This window comes from Oncorhynchus clarkii, unplaced genomic scaffold (genome assembly GCF_045791955.1).
Source record: "Oncorhynchus clarkii lewisi isolate Uvic-CL-2024 unplaced genomic scaffold, UVic_Ocla_1.0 unplaced_contig_2111_pilon_pilon, whole genome shotgun sequence".
In the NCBI taxonomy this organism is placed as follows: Eukaryota; Metazoa; Chordata; class Actinopteri; order Salmoniformes; family Salmonidae; genus Oncorhynchus; species Oncorhynchus clarkii.
In genome coordinates, this window is record NW_027260994.1 from 268636 (window position 1) to 284990 (window position 16355).

General features: G+C 42.1%; 3 protein-coding genes across 4 annotated transcripts; all 3 read left to right on the top strand.

The window, feature by feature from the left end:
* The first annotated feature begins 1174 nt into the window (after positions 1–1174).
* Positions 1175–5689, top strand: LOC139402969 (ladderlectin-like). Its single transcript, XM_071146786.1, has 9 exons — positions 1175–1235; positions 1330–1380; positions 1498–1572; positions 1950–2000; positions 2200–2205; positions 2278–2369; positions 4339–4464; positions 5326–5425; positions 5616–5689. The coding sequence occupies exons 1-9, from the start codon at positions 1175–1177 to the stop codon at positions 5687–5689; spliced, it is 636 nt and encodes a 211-aa protein (XP_071002887.1).
* A 2010-nt stretch (positions 5690–7699) lies between these two features.
* Positions 7700–12246, top strand: LOC139402966 (uncharacterized). The gene is made up of 6 exons (XM_071146781.1): positions 7700–8132; positions 8230–8420; positions 9446–9617; positions 9815–10908; positions 11073–11117; positions 11986–12246. The coding sequence occupies exons 1-6, from the start codon at positions 7835–7837 to the stop codon at positions 12226–12228; spliced, it is 2043 nt and encodes a 680-aa protein (XP_071002882.1). The 5' UTR covers positions 7700–7834; the 3' UTR covers positions 12229–12246.
* A 685-nt stretch (positions 12247–12931) lies between these two features.
* Positions 12932–15392, top strand: LOC139402967 (zinc finger protein with KRAB and SCAN domains 1-like). Of its 2 annotated transcripts, XM_071146784.1 has the most exons (3): positions 12932–13590; positions 13699–13762; positions 13944–15392. In XM_071146784.1, exons 1-3 carry the CDS (start codon positions 13585–13587, stop codon positions 15023–15025), a joined length of 1152 nt encoding a protein of 383 aa, XP_071002885.1. In that variant the 5' UTR covers positions 12932–13584; the 3' UTR covers positions 15026–15392. The 2 variants fall into 2 exon arrangements, with proteins under 2 accessions (XP_071002885.1, XP_071002884.1); XM_071146783.1 differs by lacking the exon at positions 12932–13590 and having other exon boundaries at positions 13604–13762.
* The last annotated feature ends 963 nt before the right edge of the window (positions 15393–16355 follow it).

Below are 16355 nucleotides of genomic sequence, written 5' to 3' on the forward strand. Positions count from 1 at the left end.
CCTGTTCCCTTTTTCCCTCTGATTAGGTCTCTATATCTCTCTCTGTTTCTGCTCCTGTCTTTGTCGGATTCTCGTTTGTGTTACTCATGCCTGAACCAGACTATCGTCGTGTTTGCTGCAACCTTGTCCTGTCCTGTCGGAATCTGCCTGTTCATCTAACCTTGTCCTGTCCTGTCGGAATCTGCCTGTCCATCTGAGCCTACGTGTGTTTCGTCATTAAAGAAACTCTGTTTTGCTAATTCGCTTTTGGGTCCTCATTCACGCACCTGACACCATGTCCGTATTGATTTTCCATGTTTACAATTTCCTTATCACAATTATGGTTTTATCATCACTTACTGGAACACACATTCTTGTCCTTGTCCTTGATAAATGCTGTATTTGAATTCGAAATCAGATCTGAAGTATGTACACAAAGCCATTTAGTATATATAAAATGTATAATATGATATTGATATTATATTGACATGGATGATATTGCTTTAATTTTGTATTTAATTGAAGTCAAACTAAATCCTTTCATGTCTGACCCACTCCTTGGATGAAAAGGAAATGGTTTATGGTCGGGAAATAATTAACGTGACTTCCTTGGCAAAGTTCCATACACGATCACAATAAGGACATGTGTGTTATTTTGCAATCTTTTACAGGAACACACCTTCAAACAGGGGCTGGCCATGTTCTGCTGACCTTGAAAATGCTATATTTGAATTCCTAGCATGGGATTTTTCATCTGAAGTATAAATACAGAATCATAAACCGTCAAAGTCCAATGCTGTTTCGTAATTCACAGCACGTGCGTCAGTGAAATCATGCTGGACAGAACAGTACATAAACAATGGAGAAATCTCCACTCATCACTCCATCACTGGCCTACCTGAGGAAGAGTATCTGAGGAGAACAACAGTGATTTACCTACTACAACAGGTAAGAGTCCTATAGTGTCTGTTCCCGAGTGTCAACTTGTCTTATTTTCTCACCCTTTCTTCATTTAATGTATGTATTTACTATGGTGGTGATTAACTTTTAGCTACATTTTTAAGGTTGACTTCTGTAGGGAAATACTCTTGTCTAGTGATAGTCTAAAATTATTGTGTATCACTCTCTCTAGTTGATTCTCCAACACGTTCTCTCCCTTTTCATCCAGACAAGCAGCACCACCATCATCACCACCATGAAGGTTCTGATCATCTTTGCACTACTTTGTGTCGCCCTCTCTGCTAGGGCAGCAGCAGGTAAGTCAGCCAAATACTCAACAATGTCACTAATACAGCACAGGGTAATTAATTGTTACTGAATAATGACAATAGTTGTGTTTTCCCCTTTAAGTTCCTGTGGAGAGCGATGCTGTGGCGGTAGAAGAGCCAAAAAGTGCCCCAGGTTTGTAGCTCTAATTATGTTTGTACTGAGAGCAGTAATAGAGCACTGAATCAATATTTCTCCCAATTCCCAGTTGAATGAAAGTCAAATTTATTTCCTTGTTCCGTGTTTCTGCAGAGGAGGCTGTTGAGGTTGAGGCTCCTGCAGCAGAGGAGAAGCTGAGTGACGCCCCAGGTCAGTTCTTCTCTATAGGCTTTAATCACGCAAGAGCATCAATGTCTATTGTGGAGCATCACCTCATTTGAGCATCACCTTATTTCCTGATCAATTACAATTACTTCACATTGAAATCTGCTGCAAATACTGTTTGTACATATTTGCACGAAGTGAGTGTGAGATTGTGTTGTGTGTTATGTGCCTCATTTGTTGATAAATTATATTTGAGGCATTCTGTTTTGTCAGACTTCACATAGGTACGAAACAATGATTTTAACGACCTGTCACCTATAAAATATACCTGTGAAAACAAACATATTTATATAGATAGTATCTATAACTCCCTGCCATAGTGATTTGCTGGTGGCTAAATAGTAATATCGAGGACTGTTTTATTGTTTGTGCTTTTCCAGAAGAGGATGTACAGACTGAGGCTATTGAAGAGGTGGCTGCGGCACCTAAAGGTATGTTGACACCTTTTATGGTGAATTATGTAAAATAACAACTATCACCTTTACTGGTTCTACGATTGCGGACTTTTTGTACATCGTGCAATGCATGGTCACGCAACGAAAGACTAGTGTTTTTTTTTGGTTTTCTTTTAGCAGGGAGGGGAAAAAACACCAGTATGACTAAATGTACTTTCATGTTTTATATTATGAGATCAAAGTTCATACTCCTGTCAATATCAACAGTATTACGATGTCAAATAATTGTTGTATTTTATCTGCGTGTTCACAGCGGCACGCAGGTTCTGCCCTGACGGATGGCTCAGCTACCAGTCCAAGTGTTACATGTTTGTGAACACCCCTCGGTCCTGGTTCAACGCTGAGGTAATTCATGCACTTCTCAATTTAATATAGGCCTATTTAAAGCGTCTAAAAGCTTGACGTAAATTCATAACTATTTTATTCTATTTAACCTTCATTTGATCATTGAGTCATACTGAGAACGAGGTCCCTTTTATAGATGAGCCCTGAATTACATAAATTACAGAAAATACACACATCAAAATAGAAATACAAAATGCAAGCAAAAGGAAAAACACGGGGCGGGGCGACAGGTAGTTTAGTGGTTAGAGCGTTGATCGAGCTGACAAGATACAAATCTGTCGTTCTTCCCCTGAACAAGGCCGTCATTGTAAATAAGAATTTGTTCTTAACTGACTTGTCTAGTTTAATAAAGGTTCAATAAAAAAAATATAAAAAAACACATTCATCAGTGATAAGGTTCTCAATCAGCTTTCTGAATTGCCCTAGAGACACCAGAACATCAAATTTAATAACATTTTGAAGATGATTTGCCTAACTCAGTGGAGACCAAAGGAATTTCCAGAGTTCGCCATCCCGAGACCGGGTGTGGTAACTCGTATGTGTAAGGTTTAGTAAGGACGTTAGGTACAGTGGGACTTTTCGTAAAAGGGCTTCATAAATGAAAACAAAACAATGTAGATAAGCTATATTGTGTAGGCCTACGATAATAGCAAAGTATGCTTTTTCAAAAATGACTGTGCGTTTGTATGTATGTAGACTATTGACATAATTCAAGAGAACAACGTAGAGTATGAAGATCGGTGAGCACTAAAGCAGCGCAAAATGTCAGATAGGCCTAAAGGTGTTTTTCCCCTCTCCTCTCCAATGTCGCGAGGTCATGGGCCTTTTAGGCTAATCTTAATTTCCCCTTTTTCTCCCCAATCCCCATTCGATTTGAATGTGACTTGTTGGCATAGGAATAACCTACTCTTTCATGATCAACTATCGAATGAATTTAGTCTATAGGCCTAACGGAGTTCCATCTCAGAAAGTTGTTTGCTAATAGCCTAGATTAAAGGCAGTAGCTATAGTAATAATGAAAGAGAGAACAAACAATTGCAAGATAGACTAATCGAATAGGAAGTTTAAACAAACCTGGTAGGTCTACGTGTGTTTAGGCTGCTTGACTACAGTGTTGGCAAAATAAATTGTGCCATCGGAAAATTCCTTTCTTAGCCAATATTATAAGCCTACACATAGACTGCTGTCCATAAAAGTTGCAGTAGCCTAAACGTTTCTTTGACAAATTAAACGTATAATCTAATATTTTGGATAATATTGTCGAAAGTGTTTATGCGTGTCCTTGAATTGCGCAACGGGCAATCGGGTATAAACACTTGCAGCATCAATAGCAGGAACAAAAAATACATGATAAGTCTGTCGGAGTTGTCTCACGAACAACTTTATTTTCAATAAATTAAATATTGTGCATTTATATATAAAGTCAACAATAATCAGATAAAACGAATGATTATTTAGCCTATAATATTCTTTATAACACTGAATTGGCTTCGACTAAAAACGAATAGGTCGATAATTATCATTAGGCTATATGCCTTTTGCCTACCTAACTGTAAAAATCCTAAATACAATCAGAGAAAACAAATCGATATTTATAACATACTTCATAACACTTTTTACAAAAATAACATTGGCTTATGCTAAAAACGAATAGGCTTTAGGACATGCATTTTGCCTATCGAACTGTACAAGTACTAAATAAGATAATAACATAAATACAGCAGCCAAAATTAAATAAGTAGCCTACGAAAATAACCTATATTAGTGCAAATCAATAAACAGTGCAAATAAGTCTTTCAAGGTTTGACAGAATATGTTTAGCCTATTCTATAGGTTCTGTCTTTCGAATAAGACGTATCTGGATTTGAATAGGCCAAAAAGGCTACATTTAAAATGCAATAAAAAAAAGTGCAATTAGGAACCATTAGGTGTACGTGTCTCACCCCTCACCTCCCCGCTCTTCTTTCAGGAACATTGCAATGAACTGGGCGCCAGCCTGGCCTCCGCCAGCTCCTCCCCCGAGTATCGTTATCTGCAACAGATAACCAGAACAGCCAACAGAGCCACCGCCTGGATCGGTGGATTCTACCTCCAGGTGAGAGAAAGGGTTGCCCGACATAGTGAGTTTTTCACATAGGGAGTTTTTCGACATAGTGACCTGACCAGAAACAATTCTCGGTCCTAGAGCTTCCCCCCCAAGAACAGGAAAAACTCTGTGCCTCAGCATATGCTACTGATATTTTAATCATGCAGCTAGGTATTATATCAGATCTGTTAGTGGTAAGGGACAGCAGTGCAGCTTGTGGTGGTTCATTTCTTTACTATCAAATGAGGGGAGACTAACTTATCACTCAAGTCAGAGTTATACCTAAACTAAATATGTATTAAGTATTAATAAGGGATCAGGTCAGTACAACACACACATATAAAGTTAATCGATTGAGTGCTCTACGATAATGATGGATGGTCAATGAATCACCCTCAGATGATTCATTGAGAGCCCCGAGACAAAAGTACAAAGGTCTTTTATAGCCAAGATACACCCCTTTCAACCTACATGATGAACAACAGATGTATGGAATGGGTCACAATGTTAAGACTAGTATGAAAGATTCTTATAATTCACAGCAGACAGTATCTGCTGAAAAAACAGTTATCTTTGTGAAGAGACCAGGTCTGGCCCTGGGGTCATCTCTACCAGGTACCATATAGAACAGAAACATTAACTCATGCTATGGAATGAGGTCTCTTTAGGTTTTATCACCCAAAAGTCATCATAAATCTCCTGTCAGTGTTATCTCCCAGTGGCCCACTTTCTGTTCACAATAGAGTTATAAGAACCCTCTATTCGGTTGCAAAAAAACAACCATTTGATGCAATAAAACTATTACAACATAATCTTGCAATTTTGCTCTCACAAGCTGTAGCTAAGAGTTATGACTCTTTGTTTACTCAGGGATATTGGATGTGGATCGACCGCTCAGGAATGTATTACACCAACTGGTACAGCCAGAGCACCGCAACCAGCAACTCCTGCATGTACCTGCAATCTGCTGGTAAGACATGAACTTAAAGATGTTCAGCCTGGTCTCATGGACTAGACGTAACATAGTAAATGTAAATCCGGAACACTCACATTAGTATGATATTACCTGAAAAATAATGACAGGTAGCCTGGTCCCAGAACTGTATGACGTGTTAAAATATGCCAGATAAAATTACTAAGATTTTTGTTTGTCTTTGTAGTGGGCCAGGGCTGGAGGAACCTCGGATGTGGCACACAATACCCATTCATCTGCGTGCACAACTATCGCTGTTAGTCAACAAGATATTGCTAATTGCTTGACACCTTTTCAAACTGCTTTCAACATTGGCTTTGTTTACTACTAGTCAGTGAGTGACTTTATGTGTTCGCCAACGGGCTAAATGTGATGCAATTTCAAATGTAATTGCCCATTTTATGTACCTCAACCTGTATTGTTGTCCTGTAATAAACATTTTTTTAAGTACTTTATGACATTGCATAGGCTAGTACTTTCTGGAAGATGGCAGTATTGTCTACGATAATCTCTGGCTCTTAAAAGGGGCAATATAACAACATGGATATGGTGCTTTTTGTTGACAGCATAAAATGGGATGAGAAAAGGTTTGAGATGACTGAAAGTCTGGAAAATCTTCAATGTATTTATTGAGTCTTTATTGAGCCTGTCTTTGGCTTGGCTAAGGCTCTGTTAAATCGAGTGAAGGGTGTGGATAGAGGTGTGTTTGGATGGGACATTTGGCACAGAATGTTTTAACGGTCTTATTTGGATAAGAGGGTTTCCAATAGGCAACGGTAAAGAACGTCGCTGACAAATCAAATTGTATTTGTCACATGTGCCAAATACAACACCTTACAGTGAAATACTTCCTTAACCAACAATGTAGTTAGGAAAAATAATTGTATTTACTAAAATAAACTGAAGTAAAAAAAATATATATATATAATAATGAAAGGGCAACAATAAAATAACAGTAGCGAGGCGATACAGGGTGCACCGGTACAGAGTCTGTGTGGGGGGGGCACAGGTTAGTCAAGTTAATTAAGGTAACACGCGTTTAAGGTAATATGTACATGTAGGTAAAGTGACTATGCATAGATAATAACAGAGAGGGTAGGGGGGGCACAGGTTAGTCAAGTTAATCAAGTTAATTAAGGTAACACGCGTTTAAGGTAATATGTACATGTAGTGACTATGCATAGATAATAACAGAGAGGGTAAAAAGGAGTGGGAGTGGCGGGGGGTCAATACAAATAGTCCAGGTAGCCTTTTGATTTGTGGGTAGTGCCTTGCGGTCAGAGGCCGAGCAGTTGCCATACCAGGCAGTGATGCAACCAGGATGCTCTCGGTGGTGCAGCAGATCACGTTGTCTTGGTCATTCATTTTTTTTTTTTTTTTTTTTTGAATTTTACCCCTTTTTCTCCCCAATTTTTGTAGTATCCAATTGTTGTAGTAGCTACTATCTTGTCTCATCGCTACAACTCCCGTACGGGCTCGGGAGAGACGAAGGTTGAAAGTCATGCGTCCTCCGATACACAACCAAGCCGCTGCTTCTTTAACACAGCGCACATCCAACCCGGAAGCCAGCCGCACCAATGCGCCAGAGGAAACACCGTGCACCTGGCCACCTTGGCTAGCGTACACTGCGCCCAGCCCGCCACAGGAGTCGCTGGTGCGCGATGAGACAAGGACACCCCTACCGACCAAGCCCTCCCTAACCCGGGCGACGCTAGGCCAATTGTGCGTCACCCCACGGACCTCCCGGTCGCGAACCCAGGACTCTGATGGCACAGCTGGCGCTGCAGTACAGCGCCCTTAACCACTGCGCCACCCGGGAGGCCTCGTCTTGGTCATTCTATATCTGTGGTAAAAACAATAAACATATATGATGTACTGGAAATTAATCATTTTACTTTGCACAAGATCTTGAGACTAATACAACCTCCATATAGTTTGTCTGGGGTTAAGATTACTCCAGTGCTCAGTTTATAACATGATAACATGATAACCAATAACCATAAAAATAAAAATAAATGATTTACTCAATGTTAAACAATGTTTCTGCAAACCATAGGAATAATTCATTCGTTTTTCCTCTCTAGCAAGCTGTCGTCAGAGATGACCCAAAATAATATTTAGTGCTCAAAGATTTGACTCTGGATAATAATGCACATTCTAGTCTCCACGCGGTAGGTGGCGCTTTCTAGCTTTCTGTCTAAACTTTCTGAACGCTGATAGGATGCGTGCGCAAAGACACAGTTATTAAAGATGGCGGCGCATTGACAACAATCCAGGTATTCTTACAAATATTACTACTTCGTGAACAAGCTGGGGACAAAATCGTTTATTAGACATTTTGAATTATTTTGAATCGTCATAGCTATCAGTAGTTGTGACCAGGTTTCACAAAAACAAGTGTTTAAAATGTCGGTAACGCGTGTTTTGCATCAACGGATAAGCTCTGTCATGGGCATACTAGCCTCAGCTGCTGTGACCGAGATTTGCAAGTTAGTGGACGATTGCTGTGGAGCGTTACGTGTAGAAGTCTCTCAAAGCAAGGAGCAAATCCTATTGCTAGAGAAGCAACTCAGCCTGGCGGAGTCGAGGTACAGGTCGGTGAGTGGCAAAGGGCTGACGCCTGTCACCGGCGACTCACCAATAATCAACAGTTCGTCGGGCGATTCACCCGCGGCGAATGCCGATGATGCGGACGAAGACGAAGGTAGGCTACCGATTTTTTCTAAATGCCTGTTGTCAGCCTTTGAGCTAATGATTTGCCAAGAATTGGTCAAGTTGACCTCTCACTCTCGCTTTTCCAGTTAACACTCTTGAGGTGGACGGTGTCAATGGCAATCAGCACGCTCTGTGGAAAGAGGTATCCACAGCACCAACTGATGAGGCTGGGCCCCTCACACTGACCCCTGGCCCCATAGTCAGTTCCAATGAGAACACTGGGCCCCCTGCAATGACCCCTGACCCCATAGTCATTTCCAGTGACATACCCAGAAAGGTAAGAAACTGTACACATAGTAAATAACATTTTTGTGGATAAAAATATACTATATATACAAAAGTATGTGGACACCCCTTCAAATTAGTGGATTCGGCTATTTCAGCGACACAGTTGTTGACAGGTGTATAAAATCGAGCACACAGCCATGCAATCTCCATAGACAAACATTGGCAGTATAATGGCCTTACTGAAGAGCTCATTGACTTTCAACATGGCACCATCATAGGATGCCACCTTTCCAGGAAGTCAGTTTGTCAAATTTTTGCCCTGCTAGAGCTGCACCAATCAACTGTCAGTGCTGTTATTGTGAAGTGGAAAAGTCTAGGAGCAACAATGGCTCAGCTGCGAAGTCGTAGGCCACACAAGCTCACAGAAGGGGACCGCCGAGTGCTGAAGCGCACATAGTGTAAAAATCGTCTGTCCTTGGTTGCAACACTCACTACCGAGTACCAACTGCCTCTGGAAGCAACGTCAGCACAATAACTGTTCGTCAGAAGCTTCATGAAATGGGCTTCCATGGCAGAGCAGCCACACACAAGCCTAAGATCATCATGCACAGTGCCAAGCGCCAGCTGGAGTGGTGTAAAGCTCGCTGCCATTGGACTCTGGAGCAGTGGAAACTCATTCTCTGGAGTGATGAATCACACTTCACCAACTGGCAGTCCAAAGGAATAATCTGCCTGCCCCAATGTGTAGTATGAACTGTGTCAGAAAATAACGGTGGAAGAGGAATAATGGTCTGGGGCTGTTTTTCTAGTGGAAAGTCTGTTATAACAGCAAAGGGGGACAAACAGGTGTCCACATACTTTTGATAATGTTTTTGTAGAGTAGACAGGACATGGCTTTCTGATGTATTAATGTAGGAAACAAAGAATTGTCATTTCTATACAAAACATTTTGTATCTGCATGTTGCTGAACTATTGGTCCCCAATTTGGGACCATGTAGAATTTGCGTCTCGGGATTTTCGGACCATTTTCTCTTTATTATTGACTATTCATTATTGTCTTTGTTTTTCCACAGCAACATATTACCAGTTTCCGAGTTGGTGAAACTCCCAAGATACAACCGTGCACCACGTGCTGCTCCCTCTACCACTGCCCCTTCTGCCGACCGTCTGCGTTCAAACCCAACGAGTTACACCGGATCATCCCACACATCCAGAGCCACCTGAAAAGTGCAGTTCAGAATGACGGTGAGGGGAACTTTGGAAACCGCAGTGTCAGAAAATAACAATTTCCTTGTACTCAGTAATGCTTTGTAGTTGTTCAATTGAGTTGTGCGAATGCCATGTTGTACGTGCTAATGTCCTTGTACACTTGACTTTTTAAAGTCACTATCTAACATTATTTTTTTTATACTGATTGTTTTATTGTCACCCTTTTCTGTCAGAGTACATCGTCTACAACTGCAAACTGACGTGCAGAGACTACCCTCACTACCACTGCAGCTATTGTGACCATGTACTCTGCAGAAAAGCGTTGTTTATAGAACATTTCAGAGCTTGCAGAAAGCGGAACGGGACTCAAACACCTGCCCGTGTCCCAGCTCAATCTGTTGCTCCGCCCCTCCAGCAACATCCCTCTCCAGCCCAGAGACCTCTCGCCCATGCAACATCCACACCTGCCCGTGTCCAAGCTCAATCTCCATCTGTTGCTCCGCCCCTCCAGCAACATCCCTCTCCAGCCCAGAGACCTCTCGCCCATGCAACATCCACACCTGTCCTGCCTCTCACATCTATACCTGCTGTCCCTTCCAGCTCCAGACCTGCCACCCCTCCGAGCTTACCAGTCGCTCTTCAAACTCTAAACACAGACACACCTCTAATGGAAAAAACAGATGCTTCTGCCAGTCACAATCCGGTCACACACCAGGATTCGGAACCCTCCTCGCCCGAAGTGTACAGCTGCCCTCCGACGCCGCAGATTGAGACCGAGAGACCGCAAAGACCTTCCCAAAGGGACGCAGTTCCTGTACAGACTCAGTGTGACCACTGCGGCATCATCCTAAACAAGAAGAACTTCAAGGTTCACATGAAGAGGAAACACCACAAAGAGTACATCGCTGCAGAGAACGAGGAGGCCCTGAGGAGATACCTGGCCGAATCCAAGATGGACGTGCCACCCTGGTGCCGTGCCACCAAGGTCCAGTGCGATCTCTGCGGAATCAGGCTGAACAAGAAGAATTTCAAGAACCACATGAAGAGGAAACACAAGGTGAACGTGACGGCGTCTGCCTTCCAGGAAGCTTTCGACCGGTGCCTGGGCGAACAAGGCCTGTTGGTGGTCGAGAGCTCGTTGCCCGGCTACACTTATACTAGGACGCAGGAAAGAGGAAGGCGGGGGGAAGAGCGTGACGATGACCTCTTTCCGTACATCGACATGGAAGAACAAAGCGACAGGTTCCCGGACACAGGCGCACTACTGGCCCAGGAAACGGACCTGGCGACCCAGCAGTTGCAAGGAAAGAGAGTGCTGCCTGGAATGGTAAGCTGTCAATGGTTGGGTTTAATATGGTTGGGCTTATAGAGGGTAGGGGAGAGAGGTAGGCCAAATGAAAAGACAATGTCTGATTATCTCACTGATTCAATACAACTCAGAGATCAGTACTCTAGAACCTAACTATTCACTCACCTCTTCTTTATTCCCAGAATCCTCAGAGGTACCATGGTCTGGGGAAACCTCATCTCCTGGAGGTAAGTACAGTACCTGTAGATTTATCTCACATAGAACAACCAGAAAATCACTTTCCTTTTTTCCTAATATCAGATTTAAATCAAAGTTTATTTGTCACGTGCGCCGAATACAACAGGTATTACAGTGAAATGCTTCCTTACAGGTTCGACTCAACAGTGCAAAAAAGGTGTTAGGTGAACAATAGGTAGGTAAAGAAATAGAAACAACAGTAAAAAGACAGGCTATATACAGTAGCAAGGCTATAAAAGTAGAGGGGCTACATACAGACACCGGTTAGTCAGGCTGATTGAGGTAGTATGTACATGTAGATATGGTTAAAGTGACTATGCATATATGATGAACAGAGAGTAGCAGTAGCGTAAAAGAGGGGTTGGTGGGTGGGACACAATTCAGACAGCCCAGTTAGCCAAACCGCTGACTCTTTGTTTTTGATACTCCATACAGGATTCAACTGAAAATAACGATTGGATTACCATTCATATAATAAATAGACTTATGTTATGATGATTCCTCACGAAACTAGAACCAAAAAAATACAGTGATTTGGGGGATATTCACAATGTAATCTATAGAAGCGTTCTTAAATATGATTTAAGATACAAATGGCAACAATCCTTCCTCCAAAGGACACCAATATATTGATTAAATTGAGTGAAAATCCCCCAAATCACAATTTTTGTTTCTAGTTTTGTGAGGAATCACCCATAAATGCCTTCTGGAGTTTGACATGTAGCCTACCTAGTGACTTTCCTGGCCTCTTTTATATACAACTCCACTGCTTTAGGCACCGAATGTTCAACAACAAACACTTAACCAAAATAGGCAGCTAAAACACTGGAACCATTGAAATGATGCACTTTCTTGCAGCTTCCTCTTGAGTCACTGGTGTGGATCTTCCGGGACGTACTGCGTGTGGATGGAAAGAGAGGCTACTGGAACCTGTCTCTGGTCTGCAGAACCTTCAATGCCATCCTGACAAATGAAATCATCAGGAAGTACTCCACAGGGAAAGTTAGTATCGACAACAACATACGTCTAAAAAAAAAGCATATGGTAAACGGGCAAAAAATATATATTTGTTCATTCAATGTCATGCAGTGTTTGTTCTGAGGACAGTTTCATGTACCATGTGTTTCCAGATAAAGGAATGTGTCTGACAATCTGTTCTGTGTTTCTTTTAGAGATCTGATCCTGAACCCCAGTAGTTACTGAAAGGAGGAGAGGCCAGTACATTGTGCTTACAGGTTACTGTGAATGACATAATGTGCTAATATGCTCACTGCATACACACCTATTACCAATGTTATTACTACCAATGTTTATTTTTTTTTTATTTACAACGTTCTCATTTATTGTAAAAACAAAAAGCAAAACGTTATCTAGTTGATTTGCTATTGCTGAGGACTATCTGAAATCCCATTGGCTATTTATCCATTCTATATTCAGATTTTGTATATCTTTTTACTGTTACATTGTTCAGAGTTAGAGTGCATTCTCAGTGTGGTGCTTCAGTTAGTTTGGAGACTACTAACCCTTAGCCTACTCATCAAATGACTTACTTTTAATTGAAGGAATGTATTTATTCCTTTATAATTCCGTTGTATTCTGATTTTGTATTTTTGTACTTGAACTAAATAGTAAAATCATTTTTGGATGACGGTGTGTGTTTTGATTTAATTCACAACAGGCTGGTTTTTAAAACATTTGATTGCTTTTTAGTAGGAGCAACATACAATATGATTCAGCAGCAGATGGCAATGTTGGAACATAAGTCGTATGTGTAAGCGACCTTTATTTTGAAAAGCCAGCCTTTATTTCGGAGAAATTATCCAGGAAGTAGCCGAAAATGTTTGTTTATAAAAAATAGTGTAACGTCTATGGCCTTAACTGTGTAGTCTCAAGACGTTGACTGAGCACTTAGTTTCAAATTACTATAACATAAGTGTTTAACATTGACATAGTGCAAAGGACATGTACGATACAGTCGCCTTTAACGCTCAGCTAGCCTCCATCGTCGAGGTTTTGGCGAATGCAGCCGTTGCCGAAATCTGCAAACTTGTAGATGATGGCCATGCTGCCTTACTTTTGGAAATTTCCCATAGCCAGAAAGAAATCGATAACCTGCGGAGGAAGTTGCTGCTGACAAAATTCCAGAATTCTCGACGGAGCGCAGAGAAATTCGGAGCCCTCCGACACAATGTCAGCAGGCGGGACACAGATCTTGTTGCCCGAGCAAGAGGGAGCTTCCAAGGAAAGTCAACAGGCATACTTGGATATTGTTTTGTTTTTTTACCATCTTTGAAAACGTAAAAAAATAATGGGTAATGTATAATATATAACGTTTGAGGGTTTCTCTTTTCTGGTGCAGTGGAGAATCGCTGTGCCGAGCGTAAAGGGAGAAATTTTACGCAGGATGCCTGCAACTGGAGAGACGCAGGACTCACAGCGACAGACAAGGATGTGGGCATGCCGGTCAGTTGTCATACACACGCCCAAATGTATTAGTTTTTTTTTTCTTCATATTTCAAATGGTGGTGGGGGAGTTTTTCTAATAAATTGTTTCTGATGAATACAAAACAGATGGCAGATATGCAAGAGATGCCTCTTATCAAAATGGAGAACCTTGACACCAGCAGCCCGGAAGGTATTTTTGTTCAACTTATCAAGTCCATACAATATACACTTTATGTTGAGTAAAGCCTTCAATGTTTATTGCCGTATTTGATTAACTTCTTAGTCATTATTCATAACTAATAAATAAGGCAAAGAAGAATCAGTCTCCACTATAGGAAGCTGATGCTGTGCTTTACGTTGACTCATTTCAGAGATTGTCCAACCAGTCAGTGAGAGCAGTGAGAAGATAATTGTGCCAGAACCAGGTTCTTCATCATCTACTGAACCCACAGACCTTCTGGACCAGCAGGGCAACAGACACAGAGCTCCAGACACCTCACTCAATATAGAACCTGAAAACCAGACGTTCCAGCATCCAGCGTCACAATACAACAGAGCAAGACAGGACCATCAGGTTGCTGAGGGTGTGACCTGGGAAACTGACCATCAACCCATAGAATACAGCCTGTCCCATTGGACAGAGAACCAAGAGACTGACAACCCAACTGTGAATGCTCCTCATAATTTAGGGCCAGACTCCAAGAGGCTGTCTGAACATCCAGAGAGGAGAGGGGTGCCTGGTAACTCTGGGGTCTACATGTCTGCTTTGGGCTCTCTGGACTGGGTGCCTGATGTGGTGCTGGTGGACTCAGTTCCCATTAAAGTGGAGGCAGATATGAGTTCAGAATGGAGCATAACTGGCCAAGTGACATCTGGAGAGGTTTGTTCAGACAGCAGGCAGCTTGTGGACAACAGAGGAATGGAGTCTGGACAGACAAAGTGTCCCCCTGACACTCAACATGCGGAGCAAGGGACAACTGTAGGATCAAGGTCCAAGTTGCCAGATTTCAATGGACTGTCCAACCGAAACAGCTTTTCATCCCCAAGGGTTACTCTCCACCAGGTTCCCCGAAGAGGGAAGCCAGTCCACTTCCCGAATTTCAACAGAGGCTCCACTTCTTCACCGAAAGGCATAGAAAAGCAGCCACAACAGCTGACATCTCACTCCACCCAGAGGCAGCTCCGGTGCAACCTCTGTGGAAAGCCCTTCCCCAAGCCGGCGCACCTGCAGAGGCACATGCGGGTCCATACAGGGGAGAAACCGTACGGCTGCAGCCACTGCACCAAGCGCTTCTCCCACAGCCACCAGCTGAAGATGCACGAGAGGGTGCACACCGGAGAGAAACCGTTTCAATGTGTCTACTGTGGGAAGTGCTTCACCCAGTCTGGCCACATGAAGAAGCATCTCCTTGTCCACACTGGTGGCAGGCCACAGGACGTTGTGCTGCCCTGAGTGTTCCAAGGTGAAGTTTCCCCTAGGTACAGATCTTGGATCAGTTTCCTCTCCCCAATCCTAACCTTAAACATTTGTCCTAAAAAAAATGCAGAACTGCCCCAAGATCAGCATCTAGGGGCAACTTCACAATAATGATAGGCAGGGCCAGGAGTTTTCCCTCACCATGTGACCAGACCCGGGAATAATTCCTGTCCCTAGTTGTAAGGGGAATGGTTCCACACTATTGGGGTTTTCATATGAAGACTGGGTCCGTGTGTTTCTGTATTGTTTTATTGGAAGTATTTACGTTTTGTTTTTCAATCAACAAACAAAACAATCCACATTCACAGATGTGGCAAAAATAAACAACATATTTGCAGCAGCACTATCCGTGAACGTGTTAGCTATTTCCAGCTTTAACTGAGACAACGAGCAAATAACTTGTTTTTACAGCATGTATATACACACATTTCTGTCCAGTTTGAAATATAGTTGAGTAGTGTGTCACAAGTGAGCTTTTCAAGAGGAAGAAAGTCAACAATCTGGTCAATCCACATTTTAAATGTAGGACAGGAATTAGAAGCTCACCTTGGTAGAATACATTTTTTTTTAGCAAAGTATGTGATAGTCATAAACACATTTTCTCTGTTTAGATCAAGAACAAAGTCCTGCTAAGCATTAAGAAGATGGCCACGGGGTCATATCAAACTACATCTAGTATTTTCTATGCAGCAGTATGTATAGATTGCCAAAATCTGTCCGTCTCCCCGCAATGCCAAAATGCATGCATGTAAGATCCACTTTCAGACACAGGAGGTTGGTGGCACCTTAATTGGGGACGACGGGCTCGTGGTAATGGCTGGAGCAGAATTGGTGGAATGGTATCAAACACATGTTTTCTGTGTGCCATTTACTCCATTCCAGTTGTTACAAATCGTCCTCCCCTCAGCAGCCTCCACTGCTTTCAGATGTACGTCTTTTATAATCAGGAGAAATGTCTGTATTCGTTCTATGGAGTCTCACTGTGGTGTAATACAATTTGTACAACATTTAAAAAAAAAAAATAGATTATTTCATTTTTATATTAGTAGAGGAGCAGTATACCCTGTCGCAAACATCCGTCCATAACTCATCACTGATAGTCAGACAAAGGTCCTTTTCCCAGATTATTTTCAAAGGAGTAAAGGAAGAGCCCACATTCTCAGATGGGAGTCTAAAGATATAGGAGATTTTGCCTTTGATGGATTGTGCTGTAGCAAGAAGGGTCTCAACTTCATTGAGCTGAGCTCTAAACCTTCTCTTGGAAGTGACATGACGAAATTACGTGTCTAATTTGAAGATATTTAAA